The sequence below is a fragment of the Schistocerca serialis genome, chromosome 2 (assembly GCF_023864345.2).
Source record: "Schistocerca serialis cubense isolate TAMUIC-IGC-003099 chromosome 2, iqSchSeri2.2, whole genome shotgun sequence".
NCBI lineage: Eukaryota > Metazoa > Arthropoda > Insecta > Orthoptera > Acrididae > Schistocerca > Schistocerca serialis.
The window spans coordinates 466,861,136-466,876,503 of record NC_064639.1 but is presented as its reverse complement, the minus strand read 5'-3'; the positions used below and the strand labels follow the sequence as shown (position 1 = coordinate 466,876,503).

The 15,368-nt window shown below is 40.4% G+C and overlaps 1 protein-coding gene across 5 annotated transcripts in view; it reads right to left on the bottom strand.

Annotated features, from left to right (window-relative positions):
• LOC126457378 (GTPase-activating protein skywalker) overlaps positions 1 to 15,368 on the bottom strand; it is a 313,983-nt gene that overhangs the window by 76,725 nt on the left and 221,890 nt on the right. For all 5 annotated transcript variants that reach the window (XM_050093629.1, XM_050093631.1, XM_050093632.1 and 2 more), the window contains exon 5: positions 12,801 to 12,925. In XM_050093629.1, coding sequence (XP_049949586.1) covers positions 12,801 to 12,925 — 125 coding nt within the window. The remainder of the gene's footprint in view (positions 1 to 12,800; positions 12,926 to 15,368) is intronic.

Below are 15,368 nucleotides of genomic sequence, written 5' to 3'. Positions count from 1 at the left end.
TTTCAGGTATTCGAAGGGAGAACTGGGAATCTGCCAGAGAATGTGGTGACCATAGTAAAATCCAATGGGCAGTGGGAACATTCCAACTGTTCAAGTCACCTGGCCCAGACAGAATTTTTCCAGCACTCCTGCAATAAGCAGGAGTGAACTCAGTAAGATTCCTATGCAGGTTATTTAGGGTTAGACCAGCAGCAGGAATCATTCCTAGCGTCTGGAGGGCAGTGGAAGTTTTCTTCATTCCAAAGCCAGGGATAACTAATCATACCAATGCCAAGGATATGAGACCAATCAATTTGTCCTCCTTTCTTCTTAAAAAATTAGAAAAACTGCTCAATGTGCATGTTAGAGAGAGGAGGTCAACTAGGGTCCCTCTACACACAAACCATCATGCATACCAACCAGGAAAATCATGTGAAACTGCACTCCACCAACTTGTTGGGAATGTGGAGAAAGCACTACACTTTCAGGAAATAGCCTTCTGCATCTTCTTGGACATCGAGGGGCTTTTAGCAACACGACCTTCGAATCCATGGTTAAGGTAACAACACAGATGCATTGCTTGGAGACCACCATTTGCAGGTGGATTGGAGCCATACTTAGTGGTAGAAAGGTAGAAGCCACCATGATGCAAGAAAAAATGGTAATCAACACCACCAGAGGCAGTCCACATGGAGTGGTCCTGTCCCCTCTACTGTGGAACCTCGTGGTGAATGAACTCATTGTAGAATTAAACTCTAGACAGTAGTTTTGCCAGGAATATGCAGGCAATCTTGTCATAGTAATACTTCGCAAATTTTCAAGTACAGTCAGAACTATGGCACATGGAGTACTGAACATTGTGCAAAATTGGTGCAGGAAACAGGATCTAGGGGTCAGTCCTAAGAAGACTGTTGTAGTACAATTTACTAGGAGGAAGATGGAACACACATGTTGGAATCTCAAGTTTCTCAATGAAACCAGTGAAGGGGATACCAAAAATATCTAGGGGTAACCATGGATGAGAAACTATCGTGGACCCTTCATGTAAGGAGCACCTGTTCCAAGACGAAAGGTACTCTAATGAGTGCCATGAGAGCTTGTGGTAAAAACTGGGGCTTAAGCCTCAAGAGTATGTACTGGATATACACCATGATAGTAAAGCCTCTGATCACTTATTGGGCTACAGTGTGGTGGAAAAATGTAAAACAGCAGGTAGCTGCTAAGGAGCTTGCTAAGGTGCAGAGATTGGCCTGCTTAGCCATTACAGGCAGAATTAGCATGACACCCACTGCTGGAATGGGAACCATGTGGGACATGCCCCCATTACACCTGTGGATAAAGATGGAGGCAGCAGCTGGAGCCCACAGGTTAAAGACTGGCAAAAACTGGAACTCATTGGGGTATCCAGGATCTCTCACTAAAATACTGAGTGAGGCCGACATAGGAATGGTTGGGGAAATATCGGCCGACTATATAACAACTCTCAGCTACTTCAATGAGCCTTTCAATTTAGTAATTGGAAGTAGAGAGCTCTGGGAGAACAAATTTCGACCCCGTACTGGAGACATAGTCTGGTTCCCTGACGGTTTGAAAACAGACCAAGGTGTTGGGGCCGGGATATACAGAGTGCAGCCAAGGTTGGAGAGCGCAATTTCTCCAGGGAAGATGGCACTGTGTTTCAAGCAGAAATATCTGCTATCAAGGTGTGCGTGGAGGTGAATTTGCAGACGTGCTACAGAGGTCTTAGCATTTTCATTTGTTTAGATAGCCAAGCAGCCCTGAAATCACTGGCAGCCTCTGCAACAAGATCAAATACTGTGGCAGAAGGCCACAAAGTTCTTGTGGAGCTAGGGGAAAGCAATACGGTAAACCTATTGTGGGTCCCTGCTCACTCAGGGATTAGAGGTAACGAGCAAGCCGATACATTGGCCAGGATATAGGCAATGACAGCATTTCTTGGACTGGAACCTGTCCTGACAATCACCAAGGCGATGACCAAAATAGAATTACAAGACTGGAAAAGGAGAAAGCATGTAGAATATTGGGCTAAGGTCCAAAAGCAAAAACATAGCAAGGTGTTGGTGCCGAAGCCATGTTCTAAGAGAAGTCTCTCAATCCAAGGGTATTTCAAAAAACACCTACATACAATGGGGATAATAGAAGGAGACCCCAAATGTGGAATGTGTGGTGTGGACAAGGAAACCACATCACATTTGATCTTCGAATGCAAGGCATTGGAGAGTAAAAGATAGAGAATATTTAGATCAACCAGACCTGAAGAAATTGGGTCCAGCGAAGCACTGGTAAAGGATCTCCTTGCACTGTTCAAGGGCATTGGTTGGCTTTACTAGATACACAAGGAATGATACCGCACAATAAACTCTGTTTTGATGCGGGCTTGACCAAAGTTGTTTTTCCTTCCCTGATAAAATCAAATCAAATCAAATCAGAGGTAGATAGAGAGCATGAGGAAGACAGCGGTTTGAACAGATTTTATCTATTGTACTGTTCTCAAAATCACACAATCTCCACATCATAATCTGCTTTATTACTCTCAAAATCACCCATCTTCACATTATGAATTGTAAATTCATTTGGTACAGTAATCTTCAGAACATATTTATTGAAGGGGGTCAACCTGTTAAGTCCCATTCATAAACACTGTACAATATAGTCGCAGTATTCAGCTAGAATACTGTAAAACATTGATTTAAAAACATAGTTTGAGGTGCAGTCATTCTTGTGACTGCATTTTTAAAATCACTCTCCAGCTTCTCCAGTGACCAGGCTAAAAACTGACTCCATGCTTATGCAATTCAGGTGACACCATATTCGACAAGGCACAGAGCCGAAACAGCTTTGTTGCCTGCAGTGTATTTGTGTTGTGTGATTCACTCTAGCAACAGAATGTGATACCAGTAATTTTGAGTGTACACCTGACACTCACTGATAAGCTACCGTTTAATAACTGGCAACAATTTGTCAGCTTCAGCACAGAAGCTGGGTCTAGGGCTGGTTTAAATTATTCTCACTCTCAATTAGCACCCTTAAACTCCTCACCGTAAGCAGCAACAGTGACTTTGAGCTACGAAGACAGCAATAAACCCAATACATGTAGAATTTGATCAGTTGGGTTTGTCATGAATTGTGACTAAGCTATTTCAAATCTTTTCTTAGTGCATGGGTCCATAGCCATTAGGAAAGGCATATCCTCCTTTATTCTGGAAGAAGGGATGAAACCCATAGCGAAGGAGTGGCATTAATACTAGGCAGGAGAGCAAAGCAGTCTTTGACAGAGTGGCACCCGTTTACAAAGATTATCACAGTTGCTCATACTGCAACGAGAGTAAGACCAGTGATCACTGTGCAATGTTACAAACCAATTCAAATGCCTGTGGATGAAGAAAAAGGCAAGTTTTATAGCAAACTCCGAGAAACACTGGAAAAGTTTCAAAAAAGAGATAGCCTCCTGCTGATCAGTGACTTTAATGCAAAAATTGGGAATGCCAACCATGGGATAGAGTAGATTATTGGGCAATATGGATTGTGTACCCGAAACAACAATGGAGAACATCCCATAGACTTGTGCGGCATGTTTATCCTGATTACTGAGGTTCCATGTACCCCCATACATGGTGTCACAAAGTGTCGTGGGTTTCACCAGATGGCACAACAGAGAACCAGATAGGCCACTTTACAATTAGCAGGACCTGGCGAAGATCACTCCTGGATGTGAGGAACATAAGAGGAGCAACCACCACCTTATGCTACGAACAGTCCATCTAAGAGAGCTGCACACAATGAGATATTGTGGGCAGAAGAGGATTAAGTTTATTTTGGAAAGTTGGACAATACAGAAGTCCAAGAGGAGTTCTTGATCCAACTGAGAAATCATTTTGAAGTGGTTAGCAGGGGAATTGAAGAGAATGACACTGAGGGTCAATGGGATGCAGTGAAAACAACCTACACATAGATTGCTGAAGAAATTTTCAGAACAACCAACCACAGCAGACAAGACTGGATCTCTGACCATACTTGGGATGCAATAAAGCAGAGGAGATAGGTAAAATTCCAGCTAAATTGCGCACAGACAAGGGAAGTAAAAGAAGAAATCCAACAGGAACTCTGCATATTAAATAGAATGGTGAAGAGGAGTTCCAGAACAAATAAACGAACCTTCTTCAATAATCTCGCAGCTAAGACAGAGGCAGCAGGTAACAGATGCAATAACAAGACCCTATATGGCATCACACGGAAACAGCCAAATAAGAAATTTGGGGGTGATATGCCAATCAAGGACAAGCAAAGAAAACTCACAAATTGAGAAGATCAAGCGCAGAGTGGACACAACATTTTGAGGACATTCTGAACCATGCAACTAGGCAATGTAACTCAACTGAATGTGGATGGGGCAGGACTCTCACAAGGTGTGTCAATTAACAGAGAACCGCTATCCAAAGAAGAAACCACCAAAGCAACATAACTAATAAGAAATGGAAAAGCTCTTGGCCTGGACATCATCAGTCCAGAGTTACTCAAAGCAGATCTCTCTATAAAAGCAGAAATTTTACATCCACTCCTGAGAGCATATGGATGAATAAAGAAGTACCAAATGATTGGAACAGAGGCATGCTCATCAAGCTCCCCAAGAAAGGAAACCAGTCGGTTTGTGGTAATTGCTGTCAATCCCAAGCAAGATCCTCTCACGAATAACCCTACATAGGATAAAAGTGTACGTAGACAAGAAAATAAGAATAGAACAAGCAGGATTCTGGGAAGGTTGCTCTTGCATTGACCAGATAAACACCTTGAGAATAATAGCTGAACATTCAAATGAATACCAGTCGCCGCTTTACTTCCTGTTGTAGACTCTACAAATGCCTTCGACAGTACAATTAGAACAAAAATATGGAGTTGACTGCAAACTTCTAGAATTCCCAAGAAAATAATTGCTCTTTTCAAGAGCACATACGAAAACTGCACATGCCAGTTCAACATCAAGGTCTGCTTTCAGATCCAATAGCAGTAAAAACAGGAGTTAAGCAAGGCTGCGTGCTCTCACCGATACTATTTAACATAGTAATGAATCTTGTAATGATGCATGCAATGGATAAAATGAGAGGAATAAAATGGAGCAATGGAACACATCTAGAAGACCTAGATTTTGCAGATGACCTTCGCCTTCTGTCCCATAGTCTCGAGAGAGAAACTAGAATATCTGAAATCTGCGGTGAAGAAAGTCAGTTTGAAAATTAATGCCCAAAAAACAAAAGACATACGGGCAAATGATGATAACACAGCAGAGCTTAAGCTTGACAGCCAGGTAATGGAAAGGATGGGTAAGTTTTGCCACCCTGCAAGCATAATTACACCACATGGCGGTGCAACATAGGACATTAACAACCGCATCAACAAAGCCAAAGTCACTTTTACAACTCTCTGCTCTACCTGGAGATTGAAGAAAATAACACTGACTATCAAATAGCAAATATTTAAAAGTAATGTACAATCTGTGCTTCTATGAGGCTGTGAAACATGGAAAATGACAAAGCAGCTAATCCATAAGATCCAGACTTTCAGCAACATACGTCTGAGGAACCTTGCTACAGCATTACATACCATACTACCTCATCAATGTTTGTTAAACATTTTGCTGCTTGAAAAACTGAACTGTCGTCATATAATACTGAAAAAGCTGTTAATACATATAGTACCCAAGACTATTGTGGTTTCTCGAATTGATTATGTCTATTTTGTCACCAACTGCTAGATAAAATGAAATAGACCTTTCTAATATTGCAGCAATTGTAACACACGCCAAATAAGTGAGACTGTTTTGGTACAAATGGTCATTTTTATCTACCTCATTTACATAGGTAACATGACAGAATATAATTCACGAAGTATCAATATCATAAGCCTAATATGCCTACTACAAGTGAAAAGTTTTATTTTAGCAAATATTTTCACATTTCATTCATATGCTCCAGTTTCTCAGGCATGAGTTTAAAAAAAAATTTTTATACAAATTTGGAATTGTCATATTCTTTCATATAATTTGTGTGATGTCCCTGTTTCTTCTCCTTCCTTGTTCTAACAAACAATCTTGTCATCATGAATTCTGTAACTATTTCTGCCATTGTCATAACTTATTCTCCAGTTAACTCCACTAACCCTGTCAGAATCATCAATTCAGTTATCTCGCATTTGTTCTCCAGTTTGGCAGTATTACAAGTTCCAACAAGTTTTCCACTCTATTCCAAGAACAGAAATTAAGTGGCTGCTAACTAGGGACTGTACAACTGGCCCTTAGTAGTGTTGCAATCTAACAAAAATTTTCTGTCAAAAATTTTTTTCCTTGGATACACTGAGAAGGTTATATATTACCTTTCTTATCGGTTATTCCTGTTAATCATTTATTTCCACTCTGATAGTCTGAATTTATGAATTTCACTAATAATTATAACAACACTGACCATTCGCACACTCAAGTCAACCACATAAACAAACTGAAATTGACATTCACCCATTCAGGTTTATTCAGCTCAGCTCGTATAGCCCCATCCCCTTTTGTTTCTAGATGTGACGGGGATTGCCCTAGCAGAGATATCATGTACACTATGCACACATTAAAAAATTGGCTTACAATTTGTTCAGAATCAAGTTAGAATGTGTTATAAATGTTCAAAAACCATCAGGGATGCATTTCAAAATTATATGAATAATTGATAGACCAACATGTGCTGAATGGTAGGCGCTTCACGAAACGAGGTCTTTTTTTCCCTCCATGAATTGGAACTTAACAACCACTGAAATTACTGCCAGAGGCAGATACCCCAGGTGACCTGAGCACTGTGCAGAGCAGACAGTAGTTGCCATGAGGAGAAGGAGCAACTGCACTCTTCTTCATTGTTAGAAATGAAATCCTACATTCTCCACTCATGATATGTTGGTGGTGGTGATGAAAAGATGGATACACATTAGTTGTGGGGGTTACACTTGCACAATATTCTGCAGTTACTTGGGGTACGTACACAATACTTGGGTGTAGTTCCCTTTCTTCAGTGCAGCTGTCATTGCTGACTTTGATTTTGTGTTTGAAATCTTGCCAATGGTTCCCCATAATTTAGTGGAACTTGTTTATTTTAATGAGTTCAAGAAATCTTACCATATATTTTTCTTACTCTCTTTAATGATTTGTCTTGCTTTTGCCCTCAGAATTCAAAATGCTGTGATGTTCCTCGCAACTGGTCTGTACTCAACGCTTCACAGTGCCACACAGGGTGGCAATCATCGTTCCATCTAGGTACGGCTGCCTTGTGAGTTTTTCTGAATATTTTGGTGCTGATGTTTCATCAGACTGACAGATTACGCATTTGATATGATTCACCCAATCCTAGGTGCTACCACTATGTTAAAGCATTGCCAAGTGACTGCAGAGCTAGCTGACAGTACAAGTTCCAGGCACCCTGCTGGACCTGCACTTCAATGGCTCCCTTTTGGGGTCTGCTCTGTCTTGTAGGTGAATCCAAAGGGTGAAGAGGTAACTAGAGTGAAAATTGGCATCCTTTCCCATTGAGCAACATCCTTGAGAGACAGAGAGCAAAATGGTAGGTCAGTAGTGGAGAATGATACTAAAGTAGAACTGAAATGATATCACATGCTCAATGATTAGTGGACATAAATTTTCAGAGTGGATATGAATCTCTAGGACTGTTCCCACGAGACAGTAAAGGAAGAGTCCCAAGTTGCTGCTTTGTTTAATTCAGTTTTTTTATTTCTGCATGTGGCATCAATTGGTAATTAAGATTTCCTGTATTTTCCATTCCTTGGCATACAGATGACAGGTCTCTACTCCACTCTGGATTGTCATTCAAGCAGTTAAACAACAGACAGGTCAGCAACATTCAGTTTCAACTTAATTTGCAAGTTTACAGTTCCCTCAAGTAGTCTGTCCACGAGATGCCAAGTAGGTATGGAGAAAATAGCAGTACCACACTTTAGGAGTGTAAGGATGATCTGCAACATGGAGAACTCTTACCATTACGTAGAAATACTGTTGTTGTTGTTGTTGTTGTTGTTGTTGTTGTGGTCTTCAGTCCTAAGACTGGTTTGATGCAGCTCTCCATGCTACTCTATCCTGTGCAAGCTTCTTCATCTCCCAGTAACTACTCCTTCTGAATCTGCTTAGTGTATTCATCTCTTGGTCTCCCTGTACGATTTTTACCCTCCACGCTGCCCTCCAATACTAAATTGGTGATCCCTTGATGCCTCAAAACATGCCCTACCAACCGATCCCTTCTTCTAGTCAAGTTGTGCCACAAACTTCTCTTCTCCCCAATCCTATTCAATACCTCCTCATTAGTTATATGATCTACCCACCTTATCTTCAGCATTCTTCTGTAGCACCACATTTCGAAAGCTTCTATTATCTTCTTGTCCAAACTAGTTATCGTCCATGTTTCACTTCCATACATGGCTACACTCCATACAAACACTTTCAGAAACGACTTCCTGACACTTAAATCTATACTCAATGTTAACAAATTTCTCTTCTTCAGAAACGATTTCCGTGCCATTGCCAGTCTACATTTTATATCCCCTCTACTTCGACCATCATCAGTTATTTTACTCCCTAAATAGCAAAACTCCTTTACTACTTGAAGTGTCTCATTTCATAATCTAATTCCCTCAGCATCACCCGACTTAATTTGACTACATTCCATTATCCTCGTTTTGCTTTTGTTGATATTCATCTTATATCCTCCTTTCAAGACCCTGTCCATTCCATTCAACTGCTCTTCCAAGTCCTTTGCTGTCTCCGACAGAATTACAATGTCATCGGCGAACCTCAAAGTTTTTACTTCTTCTCCATGAATTTTAATACCTACTCCGAATTTTTCTTTTGTTTCCTTTACTGCTTGCTCAATATACAGATTGAATAACATCGGGGAGAGGCTACAACCCTGTCTCACTCCTTTCCCAACCACTGCTTCCCTTTCATGCCCCTCGATTCTTATAACTGCCATCTGATTTCTGTACAAATTGTAAATAGCCTTTCGCTCCCTGTATTTTATACCTGCCACCTTCAGAATTTGAAAGAGAGTATTCCAGTTAACATTGTCAAAAGCTTTCTCTAAGTCTACAAATGCTAGAAACGTAGGTTTGCCTTTTCTTAATCTTTCTTCTAAGATAAGTCGTAAGGTTAGTATTGCCTCACGTGTTCCAACATTTCTACGGAATCCAAATTGATCTTCCCCGAGGTCCGCTTCTACCAGTTTTTCCATTCGTCTGTAAAGAATTCGTGTTAGTATTTTGCAGCTGTGACTTATTAAACTGATAGTTCGGTAATTTTCACATCTGTCAACACCTGCTTTCTTTGGGATTGGAATTATTGTATTCGTCTTGAAGTCTGAGGGTATTTCGCCTGTCTCACACATCTTGCTCACCAGATGGTAGAGTTTTGTCATGACTGGCTCTCCCAAGGACATCAGTAGTTCTAATGGAATGTTGTCTACTCCCGGGGCCTTGTTTCGACTCAGGTCTTTCAGTGCTCTGTCAAACTCTTCACGCAGTATCTTATCTCCCATTTCGTCTTCATCTACATCATCTTCCATTTCCATAATATTATCCTCAAGTACATCGCCCTTGTATAAACCCTCTATATACTCCTCCCACCTTTCTGCCTTCCCTTCTTTGCTTAGAACTGGGTTGCCATCTGAGCTCTTGATATTCATACAAGTGGTTCTCTTCTCTCCAAAAGTCTCTTTAATTTTCTTGTAGGCAGTATCTACCTTACCCCTAGTGAGACAAGCCTCTACATCCTTACATTTGTCCTCCAGCCATCCCTGCTTAGCCATTTTGCACTTCCTGTCGATCTCATTTTTGAGACGTTTGTATTCCTTTTTGCCTGCTTCATTTACTGCATTTTTATATTTTCTCCTTTCATCAATTAAATTCAATATTTCTTCTGTTACCCAAGGATTTCTACTAGCCCTCGTCTTTTTACCTATTTGATCCTCTGCTGCCTTTACTACTTCATCCCTCAAAGCTACCCATTCTTCTTCTACTGTATTTCTTTCCCCCATTCCTGTCAATTGTTCCCTTATGCTCTCCCTGAAACTCTCTACAACCTCTGGTTCTTTCAGTTTATCCAGGTCCCATCTCCTTAGATTTCCACCTTTTTGCAGTTTCTTCAGTTTCAATCTGCAGTTCATAACCAATAGATTGTGGTCAGAATCCACATCTGCCCCTGGAAATGTCTTGCAGTTTAAAACCTGGTTCCTAAATCTCTGTCTTACCATTATATAATCTATCTGATACCTTTTAGTATCGCCAGGATTCTTCCAGGTATACAACCTTCTTTTATGATTCTTGAACCAAGTGTTAGCTATGATTAAGTTATGCTCTGTGCAAAATTCTACAAGGCGGCTGCCTCTTTCATTTCTTCCCCCCCAATCCACGTTCACCTACTATGTTTCCTTCTCTCCCTTTTCCTACTGACGAATTCCAGTCACCCATGACTATTAAATTTTCGTCTCCCTTCACTACCTCAATAATTTCTTTTATCTCGTCATACATTTCATCTATTTCTTCATCATCTGCAGAGCTAGTTGGCATTTAAACTTGTATTACTGTAGTAGGCATGGGCTTTGTGTCTATCTTGGCCACAATAATGCGTTCACTATGCTGTTTGTAGTAGCTAACCCGCACTCCTATTTTTTTATTCATTATTAAACCTACTCCTGCATTACCCCTATTTGATTTTGTATTTATAACCCTGTATTCACCTGACCAAAAGTCTTGTTCCTCCTGCCACCGAACTTCACTAATTCCCACTATATCTAACTTCAACCTATCCATTTCCCTTTTTAAATTTTCTAACCTACCTGCCCGATTAAGGGATCTGACATTCCACGCTCCGATCCGTAGAACGCCAGTTTTCTTTCTCCTGATAACGACGTCCTCTTGAGTTGTCCCCGCCTGGAGATCCGAATGGGGGACTATTTTACCTCCAGAATATTTTGCCCAAGAGGACGCCATCATCATTTAATCATACAGTAAAGCTGCATGTCCTCGGGAAAAATTACGGCTGTAGTTTCCCCTTGCTTTCAGCTGTTCGCAGTACCAGCACAGCAAGGCCGTTTTGGTTAATGTTACAAGGCCAGATCAGTCAACCATCCAGACTGTTGCCCCTGCAACTACTGAAAGGGCTGCTGCCCCTCTTCAGGAACCACATGTTTGTCTGGCCTCTCAACAGATACCCCTCCGTTGTGGTTCCACCTACGGTACCACCATCTGTATCGCTGAGGCACACAAGCCTCCCCACCAACAGCAAGGTCCATGGTTCATGGGGGGAGCGTGGAAATACTAGCAAACTGAATTTGAGTATGAAGGCGACTGTTCTTTCTAGATCCACATTACTAGCTTCATTGTGTTTCATACCTCCATTACTCCTTAATTTAGACACACCTTTCATCACTGCTTGTTGTAACTTCTTTATCATAAATAGGTGCTTTTAACATTATTACAAGACACCTCCCAAGAGTAGTGCGATCAAAAGCTGTGTTGCCTGATACACTGTCACCATTTCAATTTGGCGAGTACTACTGCAAATCTTACGGTAAATTTAAAAGCTCCTGCAGTACTCTGTAACACAGATTATGTTCTGTAACTATTATTTTCTTGTACAACAGGACAACTTGACACTCTGGCTCTCTTAGGCCAGTGGGTGTGGTTCATTGAAATCGTTGGAAGAACTTTATTTTTATTTCTGAACTCCATTTTTGTCCCACGAAATAGTACGGAAATGTGAGTCAACTTAGAAAGAGTTTCACGTAAATGAGCAAGACTTATACAACTGAAGTATGGTAGATGTCTCAGCAGCTAATGAAGGTTTTGTCTTGGCAACCACTCACATTACTGGTGTGTAGCACATGCCATGTTTAGTTTCCTTGTCACTGTGACACACACACATAATGTTCCACACCCCAACCTAACAGAAGCACTGAAATACACCCATAGCTAATGGCTACAGAAGACTTGTGGCGCTGACCACATCAACTTTGAAAACCCCAAGGACCTAAAATCTAAACTCTGCCACCGAAAAGTAAGTGCTCATGAGTTATACCTAGCTAGTGGAATGCTACAGACACGGCAAGCCTTAACCCAAATGGTATTACTTTGGGTACAAAATGAGTTAAATTTAGTGCTATTATATGTCTCCATGTATCACTCACCAATATGCTGCAGGTGACTGCTTGCCTTTCTTTACGGAATTTCTATTATAACTACATTTTTTTCTTTTACTTAAGACTATTTGAGGTTCACATCAAAACGAAAGTATCATTAAATACTGCTTGTTAATATTTAGAGAGCACAATAACATAAAAGGATTGGTAAATATGCTGAACATTAAAGCAACAAAGTGCAACTTACACCCAGTTATCTAGCTGCACTGTGCAATCTTCACTTTCAAATTTAGCACATTTTGGCCAGTTTTTGAGAAAGAAGACTGCAAAGCTGAATAAATCACTACACTACTTTTTTTTAAAAAAAGGGGGGGGGGGGGATGTTGGAACCAAAAACATGAAAGTCCATTAACGTATGAAGATGCTTCAATAAATTTATGGTTGCAAACATTATGAATGATAATCATCCAGTTCAGCCCTTTGTCTACAATTACTTGCACGAACTCTTTATTTCACATATTTAACCATTTACAAAATATCAGGGACATCTTACAACATTACACTGCAGGAGACATACGTGTATACAGGATTTTTTTAAATCTGATATTTATAAATTTGCTTTCAACTTACCACATGTTTTTTTGTAATCTGCATGACTGTCCGCCAGGTTACTTCATACAACTGTTTAGTTTGTGTCATGAACATCTTGTTTTTTGAAGCAATAAGGTTGGTTATGCAGTTGTAACACTCTTCTTCTGCAAAAACAAAAGTGAAAAAAATCAAACAAGGAAAGGGATGAAAGCTTTGAAATGTCCATCAACTGGACAATTTTGGACCATACAAACAAAACACACTGGAAATTAAATGTGTACAGTTACAAAAGTAACTGTTGTTGTTGTTGTTGTTGTGGTCTTCAGTCCTGAGAATGGTTTGATGCAGCTATCCATGCTACTCTATCCTGTGCAAGCTTCTTCATCTCCCAGTACCTACTGCAACCTACATCCTTCTGAATCTGCTTAGTGTATTCATCTCTTGGTCTCCCTCTATGATTTTTACCCTCCACGCTGCCCTCCAGTACTAAATTGGTGATCCCTTGATGCCTCAGAACATATCCTACCAACCGATCCCTTCTTCTAGTCAAGTTGAGCCACAAACTTCTCTTCTCCCCAATCCTATTCAATGCCTCCTCATTAGTTATATGATCTACCCATCTAATCTTCAGCATTCTTCTGTAGCACCACATTTTGAAAGCTTCTATTCTCTTCTTGTCCAAACTATTTATCGTCCATGTTTCACTTCCATACATGGCTACATTCCATACAAATGCTTTCAGAAACGACTTCCTGACACTTAAATCTATACTCAATGTTAACAAATTTCTCTTCTTCAGAAGTGCTTTCCTTGCCATTGCAGTCTACCCTTGATATCCTCTCTACTTAGACCATCATCAGTTATTTTGCTCCCCAAATAGCAAAACTCCTTTACTACTTTAAGTGTCTCATTTCCTAATCTAATTCCCTCAGCATCACCCGATTTAATTTGACTACATTCCATTATCCTCGTTTTGCTTTTGTTGATGTTCATCTTGTACCCTCATTTCATGACACTGTCCATTCCGTTCAACTGCTCTTCCAAGTCCTTTGCTGTCTCTGACAGAATTACGATGTCATCGGCGAACCTCAAAGTTTTTATTTCTTCTCCATGGATCTTAATACCTACTCTGAATTTTTCTTTTGTTTCCTTCACTGCTTGCTCAATATACAGATTAAATAACATTGGGGATAGGTTACAACCCTGTCTCACTCCCTTCCCAACCTATGCTTCCCTTTCATACCCCTCGACTCTTATAACTGCCATCTGGTTTCTGTACAAATTGTAAATAGCCTTTCGCTCCCTGTATTTTACCCCTGCCACCTTCAGAATTTGAAAGAGAGTATTCCACTCAACATTGTCAAAAGCTTTCTCCAAGTCTACAAACACTAGAAACGTAGGTTTGCCTTTCCTTAATCTAGCTTCTAAGATAAGTCCTAGGGTCAGTATTGCCTCACGTGTTCCAATATTTCCACGGAATCCAAAATTGTTCGGTAATTATCACATCTGTCAGCACCTGCTTTCTTTGAGATTGGAATTATTATATTCTTCTTGAAGTCTGAGGGTATTTCGCCTGTCTCATACATCTTGCTCACCAGATGGTAGATTTTTGTCAGGACTGGCTCTCCCAAGGCCGTCAGTAGTTCTAATGGAATATTGTCTACTCCCAGGGCCTTGTTTCGACTTGGGTCTTTCAGTGCTCTGCCAAACTCTTCATGCAGTATCGTAACTCCCATTTCATCTTCATCTACATCCTCTTCCATTTCCATAACATTGTCCTCAAGTACATTGCCCTTGTATAAACCCTCTATATACTCCTTCCACCTTTCTGCTTTCCCTTCTTTGCTTAGAACTGGGTTTCCAACTGAGCTCTTGATATTCATACAAGTGGTTCTCTTTTCACCAAAGGTCTCTTTAATTTTCCTGTAGGCAGTATCTATCTTACCCCTAGTGAGATAAGCCTCTAGCCATCCCTGCTTAGCCATTTTGCACTTCCTGTTGATCTCATTTTTGAGACGTTTGTATTCCTTTTTGCCTGCTTCATTTACTGCATTTTTATATTTTCTCCTTTCATCAATTAAATTCAATATTTCTTCTGTTACCCAAGGATCTCTACTAGCCCTCGTATTTTTACCTACTTGATCCTCTGATGCCTTCACTACTTCATCCGTCACAGCTACCCATTCTTCTTCTACTGTATTTCTTTCCCCCATTCCTGTCAATTGTTCCCGTATGCTCTCCCTGAAACTCGGTAAAACCTCTGGTTTAGTCAGTTTATCCAGGTACCATCTCCTTAAATTTCCACCTTTTTGCAGTTTCTTCAGTTTTAATCTACAGTTCATAACTAATAGATTGTGGTCAGAGACCACATCTGCATCTGGAAATGTCTTACAATTTAAAACCTGGTTCCTAAATCTCTGTCTTTCCATTACATAATCTATCTGTAACCTTTCAGTATCTCCAGGCTTCTTCCATGTATACAACCTTCTTTTATGATTCTTGAACCAAGTGTTAGCTTTGATTACGTTATGCTCTGTGCAAAATTCTACAAGGCGGCTTCCTCTTTCATTTCTTCCCCCCCAATCCACATTCACCTACTATGTTTCC